A 23,133-nucleotide genomic window follows, 5' to 3' on the forward strand; every position below is an offset into this window, starting at 1 on the left:
GACTGGGCCAGGCCTTGCCCCAGATTTCAGGCAGGAGGGTGTTTCATGTCATTTTCTGGGCACAAAACTCATGAGTGTGTGAGGTCAGGAGGTGCCCATGCATAGGTATCTCCTACTGGGCATTCCCAACGAGCCCCTGCTGTCCCCTCTTTTGGGATCCCTGTGGTCCCAGGCACTGCCAGCTCCATCATCTCCTTCTGCCCCAGGGATGGGGAGGATGGATACTGGGTCCATCCAGGGAAAGTTCCCTCTTGACCAGGAAAAGTCCAGCAGGGCATGTGATGCTGGGAACTGCCTGAGAAGAACAGCTCTCCAACGGAGGATACCAAAAGAGCCTACACAGGGACCAGTGTGTTTCCCAGTTGTATTTCCCACTACAGAATCCCCAGAACAATCCAGAGCCCTTCTCAGGCCACCCTCTTCTCCAACAGCGCCAGCACGATCTCCGAGCCTTGCTTGGCCTCTTCCAGCAGCACAGAGACCTTCTGGGACATCTGTGTGGGGACAAGATGTGTTGTTTGATACTCAACGGGACACAGGAGCCATCCATCATCCACCTCGTGTCTTGCTGGTGGCAAAGGGAGGAGATGCCGGCCATGAGGCATCTCAGGGCCTTCATCTCTGTGCCACCTCACCCGCCCCCACCAGGCCTGTGGCACACACACAGCCCCTGCTTATTACCATAAGTTTGAACTTCTCATCCGTTACGTCTTTGAGGTTGATCATGACATTGAAGTAAGCTCCAAACACAGCTGCTTCCAGCATTTTGGCTCCCACCTGGGAAAACACAGGCCTGAGAGCAGCTCTCCTCATGAACCAGCACTGCCAGATCCTTACACTGCAGGACTCCCACCCTTCAGCACCCAGCAGCACAGAACACTTTCCAGTCTGTTGGAATTCTCAGGAAGTGGCTCAAGCAGTGGGAAGCATTGCCACATAGGACAGGAAACTCTCGCAAGGGGTGGTGGATGTCAACTCTCCTACAAAGAGCATTTTCTGCAAGCTGGTGAAAAGTTAGTGCATGGAAAGCACTGGCCAGTTTGGGAAGCATGGCTGAAGAGATGCATCCTGTGGGTCAGGACATGAGGGCACACCTTGCAGGGCAGTGTGGGAGCCATACCTGGATGTCAGATTTGCAGGCCAGGTTGCAGTGTCGTGCCAACTCCTTCAGAGCAGGCCAGAGCCCACTGACCTTCTCTGCCAGGGCATAGGGCACCTTCACAGCTGTCTTCAGCCCCTGCTGCATGGCAGCTGTGCGTCTGGGAGAGGGGACAGCCCGGGGATGAGTGCTGGGTGCCTGTGCTCCCCATTCTGACAGTCCCCACCAGCCCAGCTCACCTCTCCTGCTCTTCAGGAGTGCTCTTTGGCAGCTTCATGGCTTCCTGCAGGCAAAGAAAAGCAGGTTTGCTGCTGTCACCAAGACCATGCCTAGCATCAGGGGCTAGGGCACACCCCAGAGCTCCCATGCTCTTGTAAACCTCCTTTAGGCGATGATGTCCCTTCCTCTCATAGTGCTTTAGCATCCCTCAAAGTGTTTAAAAAATGAGTAGACATGCCATTTTTTTGTATGGTTTAGTGGCCAATACTCAGTAGAAGGCTGGACTTGATGACCTTACAGGTCTTTTCCAACCCTAACAATTCTATGACTGTAAGGTCACATCCCTGCTCCTAAGGGTACCAGAGCACCGAGATCCCAGCCCTTACTTCCCCAAAGGATGTCTGCCTCTGATGGGACCTCACCATGTAGCTGCTGAAGGCACGGGAGTCAGCATCCACCATGACCAGCAGCTCATCCATGGCCTGGTGGAATGGGGGGATCAGCTTCCTCATGATGGGGTCCAGGTCCTCAAACTGCCGCTTCCCGTAGCTCATCAGCCCCACCATGCTGCCCAGCGCTGCTCCCTGCCAGGGCACAGGGGAAAATCCTCCAGCAGGACATAGTGCCCACCACTGGCACCATTCTGGCTCCCAGCAGGCCCCCCAGGACTCCCCCTCAGTGTGGGGCACGTACCAGAGCACCTGCAGCTGCAGACACAGAGCCTCCTCCTGGTGCTGCCGACCTCCCACCGACTGCCCGCACGAAGGTGCCCAGTGGCTTGGCCACCAGCCCCCCATCCACCTCTCCTGCCTCCACCAGGTACCTGCAGCACAGCAGTCCCAGGGTTAGAGCCCCCTAGGAGAAGGGACACCATCACCACCCAGATCCTTCTCAACCAGCACTGCCCTCTCCAACAGGTTGTCATCAACCCCATGAATGAGAAGAGAGTGAACACAAAAAAAACCAGCATGAGGGTCAGCGAGAGGACTGGGAACCCCATGGGGACCGAGGGGGAACACATGTACTGGCGGTCTGGGGGGTTGCTCTGCATTAGACAAGATGAGGTCATGCAAATGGCATTTGGTGGGACAGAAACACCTATAGCCATGTCCCAGGGGGACAACAAGGACTTCACTTCATGGGTGATTTCCCTTCTTTTCCCCACACAGACACATGTTTTACACCAGCTGCTGCACACTGTGTCTCTCCTCAGAGGGCATCAGGTGGGCCAGAGACAGTGAAAGTTGCCGCAGGGATGGAGGAGGGAATTTAACATTCAAATTTGGCTACAAAACCTGCTCCACTGCCTGCCTAAGTGACCTGGAGTTCCCCCACTCCACATTCATAACCATCAGCATTTGGGAGCAGGGACAAGCCCACGCCTGCTCAACACTGAGCACAGATGTCCCCTGGGTGTGAAGAGGAGCTGGGAGCAGCCACCGCTCCCAAAACCAAGCTGAGTGCAAGGTGCAGGCAGCAGGATCTTCCCATGCAGGCAGGGATGGGCACCATGATCTGAAGCAGGATGTGGGTCCCTACTCGATGATGCGCTCCCGGGGGTGAAACGGAGACAGGGAGTCCAGGCCCAGCCGACTGACCACCTGCAAGGAGCAGCACCAGTGTCAGCCTCTGCAGCCTCATTCCTTGCTGCTAACTAACCATGGGTGAGTCAGCACTAGGACAGAGTTATTTGAGCCACCACCCAGGGAGAGGACAGCTGGCACCACCAGCCAGTCCCATCCCAGACTTGGGGTTGGTGTGCGGTCACCTGTGAACCACTGGAAACTGTACTGATAAATCATTACCTTGCTCTTATCTACCATGTTTCCCACAGGCTGGAAAAGTCCCTCCCTCCTTCAGTGGAACAGCAGAGCCCCGTCTCCTCCTTTCCAGCTTACGCCTGTCCTGACATGGCTTCCCATAATGCCATGCACTGTCCTTGAGCTCTGGGGACACCTCCTTCCCCTCCTGGTCTCCATGAAGGCAAGAAGGGGAGATGCTGCCCTCACTCTGTCCTCATGGGTTGGGGTTCCTGCTACCTGAGCATTTCAGCATCCTCAGGACAATAAAGCACTCACAATGTCCCACTCACTGTCCCCCCCCAAAACCCTCGCTGAAGACAAGTATCAAGCCTGGAGTCTGAGCAGTCCCAATCTCTGCTCAGTGCCACTTTGGGTGCCTAGGGAGGTGGATGTTTCTCTCTCATGATCCCACCCTTGTGTTGGTACCAGGACGAGTCATGTTACCAGCCTGATCTTCTGTTCCTCCTCCAGGATGAAGAGTTTTTCCTTCTTCATGTAAAACTCAGCTGCATCCAGCATGGCCTTCTTGGGAATGAGTCCCACAAGCTGGGACCCCACCACAGGGAGATTCAATGCCTGCAAAGGACATCAGAAATGTGACTATCCTCAGTGCTCTGCTGCCACTACCACTCCAGCCTGGTGGTCCCCATCCCTTCCCAAGGCATGAGAAGCGCATGGAAAAGCCTTCAGCAGAGGAGTTGGGGGCTAGCAACCAGTTGCTGAGGTATTGGGGTTTTCATGCTATTCAGCACTTTGGCTGAGCTAAGCATGAGATAAAGCAGAGCCTGACCTGGGAATAATGAGAAAAACTTGGAGGGAGACATGCTCTGTGAAGCCCCCACCGGAACAAGCACCCCACACCACCCACCTCTGCATCCTGGCAGACCTCCTCATACACAGTATGGAGTGGCGTGGTCTCAAAGTCCAGCAGGTTCGTCGAAACTTGGGCTATATTCTCCTCCTCCAAGTACCAGCCAATACCCTGCACTTTCTTCAAGCGCCCGGGCTGCCAACAACTGCCACATTCAGGGCATGGCCCAGGAGGTGAGGGGACAAGAGGGTCTGCTCCTGGCATGCCACCAGCAAGGAGGTACCTGGTCAGGGCCACGCCCTTGCTCACGGATGTTGAGGGCGATGCGGTGAGCCAGCTCCTTGGTGCACAGCAGGTTGATGTTGTACGCGATCAGGAAGGTCCGGGCACCCGTCACCGTGGCCCCCCACCGGGGAACAAAGGTTGGGGATCCAAAATCAGGAGCCCACTCTGGTTTTGCAAGCTGGGGAGGAGGGAAGAGAGTGTGTGGGCTGGCACCACCAAGTGGCACAAGCCACCCTCCCAGGGACGGCCTCTCCCTCCACAGCCAGAATCTGCCATGACCACCTCCATGTTCAGCAGTCCCCAAAGCATGTCACCAGCTCCTCTTGGTGCAAAGGGGCTATGCCAGCCCTCAGCACCCTCCCTGAAGCCAGGGACGTACAGCTCAGCTCTGCCCAACTTGTGCCACGCAGCCAGGTGCTGCCAGGCTCACCTTCTCGGGGAGCGCCTCGTACTCCCCAGCACGGATGGAGGGCAGGGCTTTCCTGCTCTCCTCCCGTGCCGCCGCTCCGTACAGGTAAACTGCAAGACAGATACAGGGCTGAGCACTGCTGGGCAGGGGCTGGCACTTTCTCCAACCACTGGAATCATGCAGGGTGGGATGGAATGAGGAGAGGCTCCTGCCTTTGCTTACCAGGTACCCCCAGCTCCTCTGCCAAGCGCTGTCCAAAGATGTGGGCGCAGGTGACACACTCGTCCATGCTGACATTCATCACTGGCACAAAGGGGCAGACATCCAGGGCCCCCATCCGAGGGTGTTCACCTGGTGGCAGGGCAGATATAGGGATGGGAGTTGGGAAGAGCAAACAGACAAGGAGGGAGAATGATCCTTTCCCAGACTATTACAGACTTAACACAGTTGCTGTGAGGAAATCATAGAATCACAGAATAACCTAAGTTGGAATGAACTCACAAGGATCATCAAGTCCAACTTCTGGCCCTGCACAGGACACCCCAGCAATCCCAACACGTGCCTGAGAACATTATCCAAACACTCCTTGAACTCTGTCAATCTTGGGGCTGTGACCCAGTACTGCCCAGAGAAGCCTGTCCCAGTGCCCAACCACCCTCTGGGAAAGGTGTGTTTGTGGCAGTCATGTCTATCTGGCCCAGGAACAGGAGGCATTCAGCCTGCCTGGACTGGGAGAATGAGCAAGAGCTTTGCTCACACCACCCACCTATCCCAGCAGCACTTCTGGCTGCGGGTGGGGTGAGGTGCCACGCATGGTCACCAGCAGCTGGGTTGCTTCATGCCAGAGCAGCTCCTGCGCTGCCCTACAAGCTCACCCTTGTGTTGGCTCATGTCAATGAGCTGGTTGGCCACTCGGGCTGCACTCAGTGCCCCTTCCACAACGGCCTCAGGAGACCCCACGAAGGTGTAGACAGTGCGGTTGGTGGAGGCGCCTGCATCCACGTCCAGCAGCACACAGCCCGGTGTCCGGGAGATGGCCTGTCCCAGCGCATCAATCACCTGCCGGACAGTGGACAGGAGCAAGGTGGCTGAGCTGGCTGGGTCCCCGCCACAGCCACACCGCAGCTTTTCAAGGGAAGGGACATCTCCTCAGCTCCCCCACTTCCCACTGGTGCAGGGGCTGAGGATGATCAGCAGGGAGGCAGCCCTGCATTGCAGAGCATGCAGAATCCAAAGACACAAGCATGTCACTCCCATCCAGGGGGTTTGGGGTACCCCTGGCTCCCAGGAAGCCCCAAACTCGCTGTGATGGGGAACAGACACCCAAATGATGCTGCGTGTCAGGCAACACCATCACAAATGACTGTTCCTGAGGATATAGTCTCCAGCCAGCTTTGCAAACAGATTTGGCTCTGTGCACCCTGTTCCCTGGGGGAAGCTGTGTTTTTACAGCCATTTTGGGTTTGCTGAACTCCTCTGTCACTGGCAGGGCCAAAGTTCAGCCTAGGGCGGATGCCCAGGACACATTCCATGTCCTTTGGCACAACTGCAAGCGATATTTCTCTATGAGGGTGTCCCAGACCACAAAAAGATGAGGTGCTACAGCAACCTGCAGGCAGTGGCAGGGGGATGTCTGAGCCCCGTTTCTCACCAAATTGCCAAAAGGAAGCTGTGGCTGCCTTTAGGCATTTTTGGCACTAGCCAGGCAGTGGAAGGTGCACAGCACTTCAAAGGAGGCATGGCAGAGTCTGGCAGTGGGTACCACTCTGTGGAGGGAAACCCAGCTGTCAGCAGCCCAGCATCACCCACCCCTCAGCCTTTCCACGCACTCTCTCACCTCTTTGTTATTCCCCTCTGAGAAGTTGGGGACGCACTCCACCAGCTTGGCCATGGTCCTGGGATCTGCCTGCACCCCGCAGCTCAGCTCTCCGCACCCTGTGGGAGTTCTGCCCTTTCCTGTCCCACTCTGGAGCAAAAGCCTCTCAGCACCCGACCTGTTGCCTCTTTCCCAAGCTGAAGTTTCTCATTAACTGCATCGATCTGTGGCCAACGGGCAGAAAGGGGCTTGGATAAACACTGTGGTACTGGCCCTGCTGTGCCTGAAGCGGCTCCAGGGACAAGAGCTCTGCGTGATCACCTGGGCCAGCTGACAGTACTAATTACTCATTTGCACCAATTAGTTGTGACAAGAGGGTGATGCCACATGAAGAAAAGATCTGCTGAACTCAGCAATATGCTGTGTCTACTGGATGGGACAAGCATTGCTCCTCGCAGAACAACCAGGACCCCCAGTGCGGGCACTGGGTTAAAACCTGTAGCTGTGAGCACTGTTCGAACCTGAGCAGGGAATCCCTCTTGGATTTTGAGTCCAACACCTTCAACCCTCAGTCATCACAGCCTCAGTAGCCCCTCTGAGGAGGGACACCAGACCACCCCCATTGGCGCCTGTGTGCCCCCTTGTCCCAGTGAGCATGGAATTGTCACTGGTGTCCCGACACAGAGTGGGGGTGCAGGAACACCTGTGCACCCCGGCTCGTTGGTCTAGGGGTATGATTCTCGCTTAGGGTGCGAGAGGTCCCGGGTTCAACTCCCGGACGAGCCCTCCTTTTTGGGCACCCACTGCTTGCAACAGCCCCTGACGTGATGGGGAACTCATGGGGGATTATGTGGGGTCACAGCCCCACTGGGAAGATCTACCTGGGGCTTGGAGGCAGAAAAACACATCCTGGCCTGCTTGATAGTCTTTCCCCCTCTTCTGACTCCCTTGACAACTCGCTGGCACCCGAGGGACAACCAGAGCCTGCAAAGCCCTGAACTCCCTTTTTCCAGCCCAGAGTCTGGGGAAGGCAGCTTAGACAGGGATTTTCTCGGAGTGAGGAGAATGCTGGTGCACAGACTGGCCAGGGGGATGTAGCTCAGCGGAAGAGCGCTTGCTTTGCATGCAAGAGGCCCTGGGATCAACCCCCAGCATCTCCATGTCCTTTTGCCTCCCCAGACACCTCTCCCTGCTGCCTGCAGGCTGTGAGGATGGCAGAAACCTCCAGAACACCCGTAAAAATCCTGGAGCTGCCTGTGGGCACGGCTGGCATGGGATTGCCTCCTGGCACCCCAAGGCAGGCACTGAGGAGATGCCCAAGGCCCTTTTGCTCCCTCTCCTGGTGCTGTGAAGGCACCTGGTGCCCCTTCCCCGAGGCACTTGCGGCGTCTCTTGGCATGAACATCGGTGCTGGAGGACCATCCAAGTGGGAGGAGAGCTCTGCGAGCTAAAAGGAGGGCTCGTCCGGGATTTGAACCCGGGACCTCTCGCACCCTAAGCGAGAATCATACCCCTAGACCAACGAGCCGCGATGTACAGTTTTTTCTACCCCCCCACACTCTCCCCGCACACCCCCCGCACACTTCTCCACTTCTCGACAAACCCAAGCTGCAACCACAGCCTCGCACACGCCACGCAACACTCCACACTGCCTGCTCACACACACGCACCCACAACTCTTCCCACACTCCCCACACCCGCCCTCACCACCACACTCACCCTCACCAACAGCGCTCCCCAACACCGCCCTCCCGCACCACACGCACCCACACCGCACACCACCCACCCACCACAGCCCAACAAACACAGCGCACACCTCCTGCCGCCCACCCCAAACACACCTCACACCCCCTGCCGCCCACCCCAAACACACCTCACACCTCCTGACGCCCACCCTAAACACACCTCACACCCCACGTCACCGCTGCGGGATGCCCCACGCACAGCGCCGCCCGAGGATGCTGCAAAGCACCGCCCGTCCCCACCGCTGCCAGGCCCCAGCAGGGGCTTTGGGCAAACAACAAATCCCCCCGCACCCCCGTGGCTGCTGGCAGGGCGATGTTGGCGCTGACCCGCCACCTCCGGCTGCCGCTTCCCGGAGCCACCCCAGCAACGGGGACCGCCCTGCTGGCACAGGCAGAGAGAGCCCCGCACAGCCCCAGCTGCCCCCGAGCCCCCAGAGCATCGGGGACCCGCGCACTGAGGGGGTAGAGAGGAACTGCCCTCGGCTCGTTGGTCTAGGGGTATGATTCTCGCTTTGGGTGCGAGAGGTCCCGGGTTCAAATCCCGGACGAGCCCATTTTATTTCCGCACCCACCAACCCCACTCAGGGTGGCACCACGGCCTGACTGCCAGAAGCCGAGGGCTGGGCCACTGAGCCCTCCTATCTGGGCACATCACTGTGGGCAGCATGCACCCCCCAAAGTGAGGTGCTACTGGAGCACGATGATACAGCTCACATCGACCCCCAGCATCTCCACAGCCTTTTCCCTCCCCACACCCCTTCCTGCTGGCTGTGGTGCTGCCACAGATGCCCAGAACAGCCCTGGGGCTGCCTCCTGCCACCTCAAGGCTGTGTACAAATGCCCACAGCTCTTTCCCTCCCCTGTCTGCACATTGCAACCAAGGGAGGCCTCTCTTTTCCTTTCCCACAGAGTATGGGATGTCTCTAGGGATCAACTTTGGTGCTTGGGGGAGCAGCTGGGCAGGAGGAGGTTGGTGGGTGTCAAAAAGGGGGCTCATCTGGGGATTGGACCTGGGACTCTTGTACCCTAAGTGAGAATCACACCCCCAGATCAATGAGCCGGGCTGTGCTGCTACCCCAGGGGTGTGGGACAGGGCCATGCAGGAGAATCCACTCAGCAACATGGGAAACTGGTGCCCCTCACCACCCCACTCCCCTTCAGTATCTTTCTTCTGACCTTTCCTGGGTCTGCAAAACCTGGAAAATCCCAGGTGTGTGTGCCTTTGGCCCCCTCCTGCCCTGAGGCCATCACAATCCCTCCCTGAGGCATTGCTGGGACCTTGAGCTGCTCCCCAGGCTGAGGAGAAGCAGGACTGGGGCTGTCCAGGCACCTGCCAGTGACCCTCCCATACCAGCTTCTCCCCAGACCCCCAGTGTGGGTATTGAGGAGTTGGGTAAAACCTTTAACTGTGAGCAGGATTTGAACCTGCATAGGGAGTCACTACCAGATTTCAAGTCCAACACCTTCACCCCTTGGCCATCACAGCCCCAGCTCCAGGGGGTCCATAAGCCCCCTGGTCTGGATGCCCCTGCTGTCCCCTGTGTACCATGTTGTCCTGGCAAGTGGGAGATTGTCACTGGTGTCCCGACACAGAGTGGGGGTGCAGGAACACCTGTGCACGCCGGCTCGTTGGTCTAGGGGTATGATTCTCGCTTAGGGTGCGAGAGGTCCCGGGTTCAACTCCCGGACGAGCCCTCCTTTTTGGGCACCCACTGCTTGCAACAGCCCCTGACATGATGGGGAACTCATGGGGGATTATGTGGGGTCACAGCCCCACTGGGAAGATCTACCTGGGGCTTGGAGACACAAAAACACATCCTGGCCTGCTTGACAGCCTTCCCCCCTCTTCTGACTCCCTTGACAACTCGCTGGCACCTGAGGGACAACCAGAGCCTGCAAAGTCCTGAACCCCCTTTCTCCAACCTGGGGTCTGGGGAAGGCAGCTGAGTCAGGGATTTTCTTGGAGTGAGCAGAACGCAGGGCCACAGGCTGTGCCAGGGGGATGTAGCTCAGCGGAAGAGCGCTTGCTTTGCATGCAAGAGGCCCTGGGATCAACCCCCAGCATCTCCATGTCCTTTTGCCTCCCCAGAGACTCCTCTCTGCTGGCTGTGGGACTGGCAGAGATGCCCAGAACAGCACTTGGGCTGCCTCCTGGGACCTAAAGGCTGTGTAGAAATTCCCACGGCTCTTTCCTTCCCCTGTCCGGACACTGCAGGGCAAGGGAGGCCTCACTTTTCCTTCCCCACAGCGCTCGGGGTGAACATGGGTGCTGAGTGAAGCACGCGACAACGGGGACCGTGGTTGGTGCCTGAAAACACGTCAGAGCTGGACAAACGAGCCGGGCTGCGCTGCTCCCCCAGGCGGGTGGGACAGGGCGATGCGGGCGGAAATCCACGTAGCAATCTGGGAAACTGTTGCCCTTCACCATCCCGCCCCCCTCAGTGTCTCTCACCTTTCCCGGGTCTGCAAAAACGGGAGAATCGCGGGTGTGTGCAAGTGCCCCCTTTAGTCCCGAATGGAGTCCGTGTCTTAGGGCATTGCCGGGGGGTTGAGCTGCTCCTGAAGGACAAGGAAGAGGACAGGAAGGGTAGGACTGGGTGTGCCTCGGCTGCCAGTGACCTCCCAAATACCAGCTCCTCACGGGCCCCCCAGTGTGGGCACCACACAAGGTTCTTCAGCTCGGGTAAAAGCAATCGCTGTGAGCAGGATTCGAACCTGCGCAGGGAATCCCTATTGGATTTCGAGTCCAACGCCTTCACCTCTCGGCCATCACAGCCACATTAGCCTGTCGGGGGGTTGGCGGGTCAGACAGCAGCCCCCCGCGCCGCCATCCCCGCTGCCCCCTGCGCGCCCCGTTGTCCTGGCGAGCGGGCAAGGCTCGGGCTGTGCCCCCGGGGCAGCCTCGCTCAGCCCCGCTCTGCTCGCCCGACACGGGGGGGGCCGGGCCAGCAGCGCCGCCACGGCCCGAACGGCAAAACTAACTGCGCACCTCGGCTCGTTGGTCTAGGGGTATGATTCTCGCTTTGGGTGCGAGAGGTCCCGGGTTCAAATCCCGGACGAGCCCTCCTTTTGACACCCACCACTGCTTTCGGGGCACGGATGGGGCAACGCTGCCTGGCACGGGTGGCACAGGGGGTACGGGTGGCACGGGGTGCACGGGTGGCACAGGGTGCACGGGTGTTACAGGCTGCACGGGTGGCACAGGTCGCTTGGGCAACTGCAACGGCTCAGCCATGGCCAGTGCCGGTCCCCTCCGTGGGGAAGGGGCTGTCGGGGCAGTGGGGGACGGCAGAGTATCCCGGCCACAGGTGGGCAGCACTGCCGTGGTGCGGGGAATCCTCTTCGGGAAAGCCTTCCCGATGTAAAAGGGAGTTTAGCATGGCTAAGCCGTGGAGAAACCGGGTTGGGGCTGTCGGAGAAAAACAAACAAAAACCCCGAAATATAAGCAAAAGTGGAGATGCTGGGGATTGAACCCAGGACCTCTTACATGCGAAGCAAGCGCTCTCCCACTGAGCTACATCCCCTACCTATTTGGGATGAGGAGAGGGCATCTGATCCCTGACACTACAGGGGTCGTGTCTACATTTGCTAAAAAAAATGTCAGTGGAATGAGAGACTCTATGGCCACCCCACAGGATGCTGTCCATGGGCAGCTGGGGGATACAGGGGTTGATCCTCCCCACACCTGGTCATCAGAGAGCAGCAGGAATGCAATCCACAAAGGAGGGGTTGTCCCAAAAGGAAGGGTTGTCTCCAAAGCAGGAGCTTTATCCAAAGGAGAGGCTGTATCCAAAGGGTGGGTTGTATCCAAAGCAATGCTCATCTGAGAGTTGAATTCAGGATGTCTTGCACCCAAAAATGAGAAGCTTATCCCTACACCCCACAAGTTGGTGTGCTGCACCCCTTTTGCATTCCCAGCTCCTCCATCTGCCACATTTTGGATTGAGGGGTACAGCTGAGACTGTGGTTCTCTATAGCACATCCATAGCTTTGAGAAATCATTTCCACATCAGCTATGCCAGGAGGCAGCCACAGGGCTGTTCGTGGGGCTCTGGCAGCCCCACAGCCAGCAGGGAGGGATCTAGGGGAGCAAAAGGACATGGAGATGCTGGGGGTTGATCCCAGGGCCTCTTGCATGCAAAGCAAGCGCTCTTCCGCTGAGCTACATCCCCCTTCTCCAGCAGCCCTCCCTGCTGGCCCTTGAGGCTCCATCCTGCCCACAGAAATGTGCTCAGCTGGGATGTGTGACCAACCCCACTATGCTGGGCACTGCTGTTCCAATCCATGTCACAGCCCCATGGGCACCAGGGGCAAGTGGGTGCCCAAAAGAACGGCTCATGTGGGACTTGATCCCAGCACCTCACATCTGATTTGAGAATCATACCCCTGGACACATGAGCCAGGGCAGAGCCATTTCCCCTGCCCTTGGCCCATGTCCTCCATTCCCCCATGGTGCTGGGCACAGGGTGAAGGCTCCTTCGTGCCCCCATCTCCTATCATCACCCCTCAGAGACCTCTTCCACATGGTCCCAGAGTTAACGATCTCTCTCTCCCCTGCCCCACAGATCCCAGTGTGGCTTTGGGTCAAGGAACAGGAGCTGAGAGTGCTGGGATAGCAGCAAATTCTGCCATCAATTCTTTTTTGCCAGCCCCCAGGAGGTGCCAACCATGGGGGTGAGCAGGGTGTTGGGTCTGGGGCTCCTATAGGTGCCATGGGAAGCAGGACTTGTGGGGACAGCTCCAGGGCAAGTAGGACATGGGGAATTTTTCAGAACACAATTCCTGAGGGTTGGACTGCCTGTAGCTGTGCTGGGGTGGGAACACGAGCTGCTGTGGTAGCTCCAGCTGGTGGGGAACCCCCTTCCTGTGGGAGAACAGGGTGAAAACTGACTTCCAGGCAGCATCGAGCCTCCAATGCTGATTGTATCACATGGCTGTGCCAGAGCAGAGACTTCCTCCATCCAAATCCCCTGAGCTGACTGGGATGAGCTGGAATGATGGTTCAGCCACAGCCTTGCTCCTCTCCCCTTCACATCACAGAGGGCTGGGGAGAGGGGGCAAGGGCAACACTGCACACCATGATTTCCAGGTCTTGTAACCCCCCATGGAAACCCAACTCTTTCAGCCTCGCACACCCAGCACTGACAGCAGCCACCTCACACAGTAGTAGCCACATCACCCTTCTCCTCTTCAGGAAATGCACAGATACCTCTCAGAAAATGTGAATTAGCAGCCCTAGAACCTTTAATTAAACAATTCTCAATTTTAAAACTCAAATTTCCTCATAGGCCCCTGTTGGGGTCTGAGCTTCACTTTGATTGTGCTCATCCCTGTCTCCCCCCAAGGGCTGCTATTCACAGCAAAATCTCAGAGGAGAAGAGGGCGTAGGACAGCCAGAAGCCATGTCTGTTCATGGTTTGGGCTCAGAGTGAGACACAGGGCCAACAGGGCTGCAGGCTCACTGGGGTGCAAGTCTAGTGAGCCCCATTGCCACAGGGAGCACCAGGAGGGCCAGACTGGGATTCCAGTGCCTTTTGATTTGCCTGCGTCTTCCCCCATGACTCACACATGTGGACAGCCTGTTATTTTGCTGCTTTATTAGATTTCCAGCCCTAGGGAAGAACTGGAGCCCTTGCCAGAACTATTGCCTGTCTGGCTCTCCAGGCATGGGGGAGAGAGCTCCCTGAGAAACAGCAGTGAGCCCCTGCCCTGCACTCAACCTGTGGGTGCCTGAGGTGGGATATCATCAGCAGTGCCCCCTTCTCCCTCTTATCCTGGCCAAACAACCAGTTTATCTCCCCTTCCTAAAGCTGAAGAGCAGGCATCCTCTCTGCTTTGGTGGGAATATGCATTGCAACACTTTGGTGGGAAATTGCTTTGCAACACTTTGGTGGATGAGGAAGGAGATTTTTCACAGAATCAGAAGATGGTTTGGTTTAGAAGGGATCTACAAGACCATTTCATTCCAACCCCCGGCCATGGACAGGGACAACTTCCACTATACCAAGTTGCTCCAAGACTTGTCCAACCTGTCCTTGAACACTTCCAGGGATGAACCACACAAGTCCCATCTCCACCTGCCATGCCTGCAGGCTCCCAGCTCCAGGGGCTCTGTCTCTCACTTGCCTGGCTCCAGGAAGTGTCCACAAGTGCTCTGGCCAGCAGTCCTTGCCCCAGCAAGGAGGATGAGGGATGCTGCCTGTTGATGCCAGCTCACCCTCCCAGCATTGCCCTCAGCTCTATGCCCAGGTTCTAGTCTGGGATACACCTTTGACAACCAAGCAAAGACACAGGTAGTGGATGTCTCTTCATCCTCTCCCACTGCTCTGAGGCACCACAATTTTTGTCTTCTTGTCTGGATGTGATGGCAAAGAAGCCATGGATTGATGTGCTGGGTTGATACATCAGTGATCCAGCCACCACCAACACTTCCATCCCTATCACCAGCACATGCTGCCTGGGGTTTCCATAGAATCACAGAATATCCTGAGTTGGAAGGCACACTTATGGACCGTCTAGTCCAACTCCTGTCAATGCACAGGACAACCCCAAGAATCCCACCATGTGTCTGAGAGCACTGTCCAAATGCTCCCTGAGCTCTGGAAGTCTTGGGGTCATGGCCAGTGCCCTGGGAAGGCTGTTCAGTTCCAGTCCACCCTCTGGGCAATGAACCTTTCCCTAATATCCAACCTAAACCTCCCCTGACAAAGTCTCCACTCTGGGTGGTCGTACTTGCTTGGTATTCACACCAATCTTCCCCTTTCCATAGCAACTCTCTCTGCTTCTCCACTTGTTCCTCCTCAAACCATGACTTCCTCTCCTCCATCCACCTCATCAATCCTCAGGGTGGGGAGGCACAGGAGGATACTGAGTGACCACTGGGGGAAGGTTTCCTCCAAGATCATGAAGCAGCTGAAGGGGAGACACGAAACTCATGGCCAGAGAGTTGCACCTGGGCTATATTCCAGGCTCTTCTCAGAAATGCTTCTGCTTCTTCTGCTTTTGAAAACTGCAAGTGGGCAATACTGGGACCAAATCCTAGGACCCAGCTATTTCTCTCCATGAGCACACTTCCACCCACTGAGCATTATTTTTCATCCCAGTCTCAGTGTGTAGCTCCCTGTTTCTCACCAGGGCCTTTGGCTGTGCTGCCTTTGTGGGAACCTGTATTTTAGGGCCTGATCAGCAGGTCTGTGGGGTCCTGCTCTGGGCAAATGCTGACTGGGGGGCATATGTGGTGGAGTGAATTCAGGACAGCTCTTGAGCTGGGAGACAAGGGGGCACAGCTCCCAGCTGGAGTCAAGGCACTCATGGGACACAGAGTCCCTGGGACAGGGAGCCCTGCAGGGCAGCAAGGTCCTCCCTTCCCTGACTGTCTGCACAAAAGCATCACAATTTTCAAGTCAAATTAAGGACCTGTGTGGACTTTGGAACACACTGGAATTCCGGAAAAAAAAAGAATTAAAATCTGTATAACCTCATCAGTGGAGTCATTCAGTGAAAAGCTACATAAAAATGCCATTATTCTCTCCACCTGCTCCTTCCAGAACTGTCCCATGCAGCTGGCTGGTGGAAGGCAGTTGCACAAGCCCCAGAGGCCTACAGCTTCCCAACAAAACTTTTGTTGGAATTCCAATGCTTTTTCATATTTCTTTTTTATTTTTTTCAGAATTTTGCATTCAATCTCAGCAGACAATTTCCAGAGCTGGGATAAAAATACCTGAGCAACCCTTGAACACATCTTCCTTCTCCCAGTGCTCTGGCTGCTGAACAATTGCCATGCAAGTTTTCTCTGAATTAGGAGCAATTCTGCAAAGACCTCCCAAGTAATAAAACCAGTCGGGCTTGGTCAAAGAGTTTTGAAGACCAACATGCTTTTGAGCTCAGCATAATCCCTCATTATAAACATTCATAAGCTTTATGCAAATACTCCTATTCCTCCTTCCATCAGCTGAAAAATTCTACCTGATGATACATGGTGTCTTAAAAAGAGGATTTACTCAATGCCTGACATCTTCTCCCAGAGACACCAGCATCCCCTATCAATAAAACAATTGTTCTTCAATTCCCAACTAAAGTCTGCAGTTGTAATCTTTGGGAAAAGCCCTATCCCCCTCTGGCTGACCAGTTCCCAAGCATGGAACCTGCATGTCTCTCCAGTCATCAACAAAGCTCCCTGTCCTGCTGTTCCCCTTGCCTCTGAATGTGAAGCACACAGGAAAATTATAGTTTCTTCTTTATGTCATTATTATTATCTTTCCTGATAGCACTACCACAAGTAGGAGTACCCATAGCACTTGGTGTCTCTGAGAAATCTTAGGGTGCCTCTCCCCACATCGCCTCTAATCCATCAGTGTTCATCCACAGCTCTCTGCAAATCTGGGCTTCCAAATCATAGAATTATTTAGGTTGGGAAAGATCCTTAAGATCATCAGCTCTGGGCCCCGAGTGAATGTAGATGATTGCCCTGCACTGCATTTCGCATGGCAGAAACCCCTTTTACTCTCATGGGGCTGGGGATGCTACTGTGGTCATGGGTTGCAGGACAAGGTGCACCTGCATCCAGGCTGGGCATTCTGTGGCAAAGAGCAAGAATGAAGACCTTAATCTTTAAAGTCTAGGTTTGCCCCTGTATATCTCAGGAATTTTTTTTACTCTTCATTGTCACCCATTAAACATTAGGTGAGCTGGGTGTAGGATGCCCATCCAAAGGAGCACTTCCCACTTCTTCATTTTTCCCTGACCCCATATCCATCCTCCTTAGCTCAGAAAAAAAAAATCAAATCACTGGAAAATGCAGGGTAAATGCCACTTTGAAATGTCAAACCTTTGTGTTCCCAGCTTCTCAAGGGAACAGGTAATAAGTTGCTCCTGCAGGAATTTCTCACCTCCAAGCAGATGCTTGCTGTGGGGCAGCAGAGGAGAGAAAGTTGCCTTCAGGCTGACCGTAGAAACCCACACACTTCTGTCAGCACAGTTAAGAGCTGGGCAGCAAAAAACCCCGTTTCATACAAAAAAGAACCCTCCCTGCCAGCAACAAGTTGCCCCTAGAGCAGGTCACCCCTCTAGACCCCAGAACAAGGAACACCAGAAGACTCAGTCTATGATGTAGCATGACTTTAATGAAAAGGAGAAGGAGAGTAAACCAGCTCAGAGTGTAAGAAATGCGTTTCCAGCGCTCAATAAAGAAATGGATAAACCCCGCTCTGGGACAAGCCAATTTCTAAAAGGTGGTCCTCCTCCCCACCACCCCATGATTATTATGTGCCGTTTACAGCCTGCTAGAAGCATTTATGCCCAGCCAGCAGCGTGGAAATATAAAGTAAGACTTAGCAAGAGAAAGGCAATACAGAGGCACGGTCTGAAGTGACAAGCTCGCAGGGCTCCCTTCCTCCTGGGGGAACTGCGGGTGCCCCCCGGGGGCATCTCCTTAGTCCTCTTCCCCAGCCTTGGTCCTCGTGCTTCGTTTGTCCTTCCCGACTCGGCCCCGCAGCTGTCACCGGCAGGAGGAGGAGGAGGTGGCCGGCGGGGACACCCCTACAGCCCGCTGCCCAGGCACAGCAGTCCCGCCTTGCCCAGCCCCCGGGCACCGCCGGAGCCCACGGGGATCCCGCAGCGCCGCAGGTAGCTCCCGACCGCCGCCGACGCCGTGGAACCCACCGCCGTGTTCTGCGGGAAGGAGCTGAGGATGGGCCCGGGCAGGGTGACCACCACGGTGGGCGGCTGGATGATGGCGGTGGAGTCCCCGCAGCGGCGGAAGCAGGGCTGGGTGCAGCTGGTGGCCAGTGGCCGGGGACCGCAGGAGGAGGGCAGGCACAGGTCGTAGCAGGACATGGCTCGGCGAGGACGTGCACCTGAAAGCCAGAGCCAGGGTGTAAAGGCAAGGCAGAGGCTGGTCCGCCCCTTCCGAGACCTCACTCTCCCTTTAACAGGAGGTGTGGCAGAGTGAGCCGGAGAGTGAATTTGGATGGTTTAGAAAAGCCAAAGGAAGGCTTTTCAAACGGGCAGGAGCCGCCTTCCCCCCTCCCTCACCCCATAAACAGCTCGGGAGAATGGGAGGAGTTTGGTTTGAGCTGCAGGTCTGGATGAGCTGGAGGCACCGGGTGCTGAGAACAGAGGGCAGACCCAGTCCTGCTCCGAGCTGAGTCTTCAGCAAGATGCTCACTGAGATGCATCTGTGCAGCAAAGCCCACTTAAATCAATACAATGTGAGCTGAGCTATCCCATCCCGAGATACAAGGGACGTTTGATGCCCTTCCATAAACAGGAACACATCAGTCCTTGCAGCCTGGGCATATCCTATTCTAATTTTTTTCCTCTACTTCATCAAGGAAAATCATGCAGGATGTAACCGGCTACACAGTTGCAGCCCCTGCAAGCCCCGTGTCCCACAACCCCTTGCACTCCTCATTTTAGGGCAGAGATGCACCACCTTCCCCGGTGTCCTCCGCAGCTGCAAGGGACGGGGGTAACAAACCTTGAACGCCTGTGGAGGACCAGCCAAGAGCCGCCTGGGGAGGGGATGGAGCCTGTCATGACTTACCCGGGTGGAGTCGGCAACGGCGGCGGCTGGAACAGGTGGTGGGGCCGGGCACAGTCCCCGTGGTTTTATAGGGTGGCCCGGCCCCCTGGGGGACCGGGTGCGTACCTTCCGTCTGAAACTTCCCAACAACCAGCAGTTTTCTCCTGGAAAGCTCCCCCAGCTGATTAAGCAGTTCCCTCTTTCATCTGTCATGTTTTGCTTCCATTTAATACTGAGTAAGATTGAAATGATTCGGGCTACAGGCATTCATTACCTTCCTTCCTAGGGCCAAAGGATATTTTAGGTCTTTATGCCACCAGGCAGGAGACTGTTTCAGCAGAATTTAGGACAGGTGTACTCCCACCTTCCTCTCAGCACAACCAATTCAGCTCCCTGGTGCACCTGAGGTGAGACTGGGGATGTAAACTAAATGTAAGGAACATCCATTTGGAGTTAACCCCTGCAGTCTCATGAATGGCAGGAAAACTGAGGGCAGCAGGGGTGAGAGTGCTGGATATTATCAATGCAGCCACAAGGACCTGAGCTAGCCCAGCATGAGCAAATCATTATGGTTTTGGATCCACTTAGAGGATTTGCCTTTTTTTTTTGGTAATTATTCCTCGCACCTAAGATATGAATCTTGCTTGGAAGGCAGACCAAATTGTAAAAGCAAAGTGATCATGGGCTCTGAAGTCCACCCTCAAAGGTGACATGCACCAAAAGTGGCTGATTTTGTGCAGGGGGCTGACTTTCAAGAGCCATTCCACCCCGCTCTATAGATATGCTAGAAGGTCACAGCTCTGCTTCCTCGTGCAGAGGGACATCATCAAGATGTGGTTAATTACAGGGTGTGACATGGGGTTGCTCTGCTGGAAGCCTGTTAGCTACTAAACAGACCCAAACATCTCAACCTGCACTTAAATGTGAATCACTCACAAGATGGGAGAGGGAGTCACTGACTTGGTCCCAAGCAGGGGGATGAGGCATCAGGCTCTAAGGGCAAGGAAAGTTTGAAAAAGGCTTTTCATTTCATACCAGGAGAGCCCATAAACATCTTCTGCCCCAGAATAAACCCTGGCAGTACTGGGACACATGTACTATGCATGTGTGGAGCTGTCAGCATCCTGTTAAAGACATGCCTTGTGGGCTTTTGGGGGTCATTTTAGTTCTAAGAATGACTTGGCCGTGGTTGATCACACTAAACGGTCCTATCAACTCTTCCCTGCCCTGCCTGCCAGGGTCAAAAAGCCTTTCCAAGGTTCTGGGATCAAACTCAGCTATTTTGCAACATCATTTTGGAAAGGGAAAAAGGAAATCAGCTTTTCCAAGGTGCAGCAGAGGACACATGCTTCGGGGAGAAGCAACCTGTCAGCTCCTGGAGTAAGGCAAGGAGACTGTGTGTTCATCATAACATCCTAAATGGTGATTTGGTGAGCAGGAAAAGATGAGGTTTCATTATTTATTTACTTAGTTGCTTGTTTGTTTATTATTAAGGCTTACCTTGCTGCTTCTTGCACCACTCTTGAATAACAAATTGATGCCACAAGTGCACTTTGGACCCATAGCCTGAGAATTGTTTGATTCTACCATTCAGGTTTTTTTCCCCTTCACTAAACAGTTTCCATCTCTTTTTTTTTTTGTTGTTTTTTTTTTTTTTCTTTTTTTGCCTCTGTGCACTCCTTTGATTCCAGGAAAACAGCCCTTCCTGGGTGACTCCCTCCCAGGCTTCCAGGCACAGACTGGGATCTTCTGAACTGCAGCCTCACTGTGTGTCTTGGTTTTGCAATCCAGTACTTGAGGTTCTGCTCACATTGGAAAATCATGTCCCAGAATAATATCCAGTGATGCTTGAGATAAATGCAACGGGGCCCTTAGAGAAGGAATGTTATTGAATGTGAGCAGATCCATGGACTGAAACAAGTCCTTCTCCTGGAAAAGGGGACAAAGGAAACAAAAGGCACATGTCAGGAGTTTAAAATAATCAGATTAGGGTAAAGAAGGAGATTTTTTTAAAAAAGGAAAAGCATAGGGGAAAGAGCAGATATTTGGGTAATAAACAAGGACCACTCTTTCCAACCCCTGTTTATTTCAGGGAATGAGCACTTTCTACTTGAGACGTGACTTTCTCTGGAGGAACCTCAAACCTGAGAAAATGTAACCAAAGCAAACATGTTAGACCCATTTTCTTAACTTCTGCAGGCATCCAGGATGTGTGGCAACCTCAGCCCTGCCTTTCCCTGCAGGTAAGGACATAAGGAGAAATATGATCCAGGAGAAATATAATCCGTGTGTTTCCCTTCCCATCATCAGCCTTAGCAGCACTTTGCAACTCCAATTTCCCCACTTAGCATTTTGATTTCCAGCAACCCAAGGGTTGGATGTCTCTGAGACCAGCTGGAGGGTGGGAGCTTGCCTCTGTTCCAAAATTTCTCCTGAAAGCCAAAGGCTAGGGCACATTTTGGAGCAGCAACAGACCCACTGCATCCCATCTCCAAGGAACATCTGCATCCAGGGCACTTGCCCAAGGCTTGCCTCCCAGCAGCAGGACATGCAGGGACCACTCCCAGATGGCTGATGGATGAGTGGAACACCCCAGTGCTGGGAGGCAGCATCTTGACACAGATAGACCCAGGCACGGAGCATCTTGGCTGCCTTTGTCCCTGTCGGGGCAGACTCGGGGTGCTCCAGGGCCACTGTGTGCAGCCCAGGGAGCAGAGCTCAGCCAGTGCCACCAGGCAGAGCCAGGCTCTGGCTGTCAGGTGCTGTCCTGGGGCTACAGATGATCCAATTTCATGCTGCCACATGATCCCTATAATTACTGCGTCCCCAGGTGGGCTGATGCTCCACAGCATCACCAACACTGGCACATTCCCTTCAGGAGGACTCGTCACACCCTCACCAGGGCAGGGACATGCATGTGCCAGGGCAGGGCTGAGATGTGTCCTCCTCCAGCCAGTTTGGCTCGTCTCCTGGCTGCCTCTGCCCTGCAAGTCTCCTGGTCCCATCCTGTGACAGCAACCCCCATGCCATGCACCACCACAGCCCTGTGTCCTGGCCCGTTTCACCATCTCCAGCTGCAAGTTGGTCTTTCTCCCAGGTGGCACCCAAACCCATGCCCTTTCCCCAGGAAATCTCCCACATATACCTTGCAAGGCACCCGGCTGTCCAGGCAGGGACATCCCTCTTTCCCAGGGTGACAGAGCTGTCCAAGCACCACAGCATCTCACGGCAGCAGAACAAGATCCCTACTGCCTGATCATGGGTTTTGGCTTGGGATAAGCTGATGGAGGGGAAGCAGTGCTCTGCTCACCCCTACACCTCCCCATGGCATGGGAAGGAAATGTGGCCACAGGGAAGGTCAAAAAAAGTTTGAGCAGCTAAGCCTGAGCATCCTCACCTTGTCTTGAAGCCACAGCATTGCTCATCAGTGGAAAGGAGTAGGGAGCAGGGAAGGCACTGGCAAAGCTGGCATGATGTGTTTCCCCAGGTGCACTGAAGCACAGACACTCTGCCAAATGCAGGGCTTCCTTCTGTGTGAGACCTCTGGTTTTACCTCTTTCCCCTTCATCTTGCTATAGCTCACCCTGTTCTGTCTCCAGGAATCTCCACCGTGGGCACTGCTGCAGACGCAGGAGGGAGCTGCCAACACATGGCAGCCATACCATCCTCAGAACAAGCACATCTGGGATGTGGCAGCCACACCATCCTCAGAACAAGCACCTCTGGGACATGGTGATGGCTCAGCAAGACATCCAGCATGGCTTTTGGCTCCCATCAGCCCAGGGTTGCCAGCTCCTGACAGAAGGTCAACAAGCACATCTGCCCACAGTTTGGTGTTTTGCCTCCTGCAGAAGAGGTGGTGGGGTGGCAGGAGAGCAGGTGGGCTTGGAGAATGAAGGGGGTTGGTGACTGCACCCCTCTCCAGCACTGGAGTGTGGGGCACAGCACCTTGTACAGAAGGGCAATGCCAGTCCCTGGGTAACCAGGAGCAAGTTCACCCCGTTGGAGCAGCAATCCAGAGGCAAATCTGATGTGTAACAACAAAACACAGAGAGCAGGAATTCAGTACTGGCAGCGACTGCACCAAAAGCTCCTTTGAGGATAGGGGGTCTGGAGGGACACGACGAGGGTGGGATTCGAACCCACGCGTGCAGAGCACAATGGATTAGCAGTCCATCGCCTTAACCACTCGGCCACCTCGTCCCCTGTGTGAAGCTTCTTTTTTTCTTACAGGTTTTTTTGCCTTTTTTTGACCACAGGTTGCAAAACTGGGGCTGGTTCTTCAGGGTGTCCTTGGGTGAGTAGAGTGTCCTTTGGGCAGGCAGAGTCATGGCAGCCCCTGTCACAGCAGGGAAGGAAGGCAAGTGTTTCTGATCCATTTGCCCCTTTCCATGTTCCCTTCTGTGTTCAGAGGGTGGCAGAGG

The 23,133-nt window shown here is 55.1% G+C and overlaps 2 protein-coding genes and 12 non-coding genes across 14 annotated transcripts; 6 read left to right on the plus strand and 8 right to left on the minus strand.

Annotated features, from left to right (window-relative positions):
* Positions 1-350: 350 nt before the first annotated feature.
* Positions 351-6,653, minus strand: FTCD (formimidoyltransferase cyclodeaminase). Its single transcript, XM_071562137.1, has 14 exons — positions 6,463-6,653; positions 5,501-5,684; positions 4,848-4,976; positions 4,647-4,735; positions 4,215-4,394; positions 3,989-4,126; positions 3,565-3,696; positions 2,858-2,919; positions 2,012-2,141; positions 1,741-1,902; positions 1,339-1,382; positions 1,121-1,259; positions 682-777; positions 351-494 (listed from the first exon to the last, which is right to left on the minus strand). The coding sequence occupies exons 1-14, from the start codon at positions 6,514-6,516 to the stop codon at positions 408-410; spliced, it is 1,626 nt and encodes a 541-aa protein (XP_071418238.1). The 5' UTR covers positions 6,517-6,653; the 3' UTR covers positions 351-407.
* A 502-nt stretch (positions 6,654-7,155) lies between these two features.
* On the plus strand, positions 7,156-7,227 carry TRNAP-AGG (transfer RNA proline (anticodon AGG)). The gene has a single exon. It is a non-coding gene; the product is annotated as a tRNA-Pro (tRNA).
* Positions 7,228-7,529: 302 nt separating this feature from the next.
* TRNAA-UGC (transfer RNA alanine (anticodon UGC)) lies at positions 7,530-7,601 on the plus strand. The gene has a single exon. It is a non-coding gene; the product is annotated as a tRNA-Ala (tRNA).
* Positions 7,602-7,897: 296 nt separating this feature from the next.
* Positions 7,898-7,969, minus strand: TRNAP-AGG (transfer RNA proline (anticodon AGG)). The gene has a single exon. It is a non-coding gene; the product is annotated as a tRNA-Pro (tRNA).
* A 698-nt stretch (positions 7,970-8,667) lies between these two features.
* Positions 8,668-8,739, plus strand: TRNAP-UGG (transfer RNA proline (anticodon UGG)). Its single transcript has one exon. It is a non-coding gene; the product is annotated as a tRNA-Pro (tRNA).
* An 851-nt stretch (positions 8,740-9,590) lies between these two features.
* On the minus strand, positions 9,591-9,672 carry TRNAS-UGA (transfer RNA serine (anticodon UGA)). The gene has a single exon. It is a non-coding gene; the product is annotated as a tRNA-Ser (tRNA).
* A 137-nt stretch (positions 9,673-9,809) lies between these two features.
* Positions 9,810-9,881, plus strand: TRNAP-AGG (transfer RNA proline (anticodon AGG)). The gene has a single exon. It is a non-coding gene; the product is annotated as a tRNA-Pro (tRNA).
* A 303-nt stretch (positions 9,882-10,184) lies between these two features.
* Positions 10,185-10,256, plus strand: TRNAA-UGC (transfer RNA alanine (anticodon UGC)). Its single transcript has one exon. It is a non-coding gene; the product is annotated as a tRNA-Ala (tRNA).
* A 624-nt stretch (positions 10,257-10,880) lies between these two features.
* On the minus strand, positions 10,881-10,962 carry TRNAS-CGA (transfer RNA serine (anticodon CGA)). The gene has a single exon. It is a non-coding gene; the product is annotated as a tRNA-Ser (tRNA).
* A 216-nt stretch (positions 10,963-11,178) lies between these two features.
* TRNAP-UGG (transfer RNA proline (anticodon UGG)) lies at positions 11,179-11,250 on the plus strand. Its single transcript has one exon. It is a non-coding gene; the product is annotated as a tRNA-Pro (tRNA).
* A 389-nt stretch (positions 11,251-11,639) lies between these two features.
* TRNAA-CGC (transfer RNA alanine (anticodon CGC)) lies at positions 11,640-11,711 on the minus strand. The gene has a single exon. It is a non-coding gene; the product is annotated as a tRNA-Ala (tRNA).
* Positions 11,712-12,287: 576 nt separating this feature from the next.
* TRNAA-UGC (transfer RNA alanine (anticodon UGC)) lies at positions 12,288-12,359 on the minus strand. Its single transcript has one exon. It is a non-coding gene; the product is annotated as a tRNA-Ala (tRNA).
* Positions 12,360-17,724: 5,365 nt separating this feature from the next.
* On the minus strand, positions 17,725-18,021 carry LOC139675046 (beta-keratin-related protein-like). Its single transcript, XM_071562219.1, has one exon. It carries the CDS (start codon positions 18,019-18,021, stop codon positions 17,725-17,727), a length of 297 nt encoding a protein of 98 aa, XP_071418320.1.
* A 4,809-nt stretch (positions 18,022-22,830) lies between these two features.
* TRNAS-GCU (transfer RNA serine (anticodon GCU)) lies at positions 22,831-22,912 on the minus strand. The gene has a single exon. It is a non-coding gene; the product is annotated as a tRNA-Ser (tRNA).
* Between the last annotated feature and the right edge of the window lie 221 nt (positions 22,913-23,133).

The sequence above is a fragment of the Pithys albifrons genome, chromosome 8 (genome assembly GCF_047495875.1).
Source record: "Pithys albifrons albifrons isolate INPA30051 chromosome 8, PitAlb_v1, whole genome shotgun sequence".
Taxonomy (NCBI): domain Eukaryota; kingdom Metazoa; phylum Chordata; class Aves; order Passeriformes; family Thamnophilidae; genus Pithys; species Pithys albifrons.

Coding starts and splice junctions, on each gene's coding strand:
- LOC139675046 (XM_071562219.1), bottom strand. CDS start 18,021: ATGTCCTGCTACGACCTGTGCCTGCCCTCCTCCTGCGGTCCCCGGCCA.
- FTCD (XM_071562137.1), bottom strand. CDS start 6,516: ATGGCCAAGCTGGTGGAGTGCGTCCCCAACTTCTCAGAGGGGAATAAC. Junction 4,736..4,847: donor AGAGGAGCTGGGGGTACCTG/GTAAGCAAAGGC, acceptor TCTGTCTTGCAG/TTTACCTGTACGGAGCGGCG. Junction 2,920..3,564: donor AGGAACAGAAGATCAGGCTG/GTAACATGACTC, acceptor TGCTCCTTGCAG/GTGGTCAGTCGGCTGGGCCT.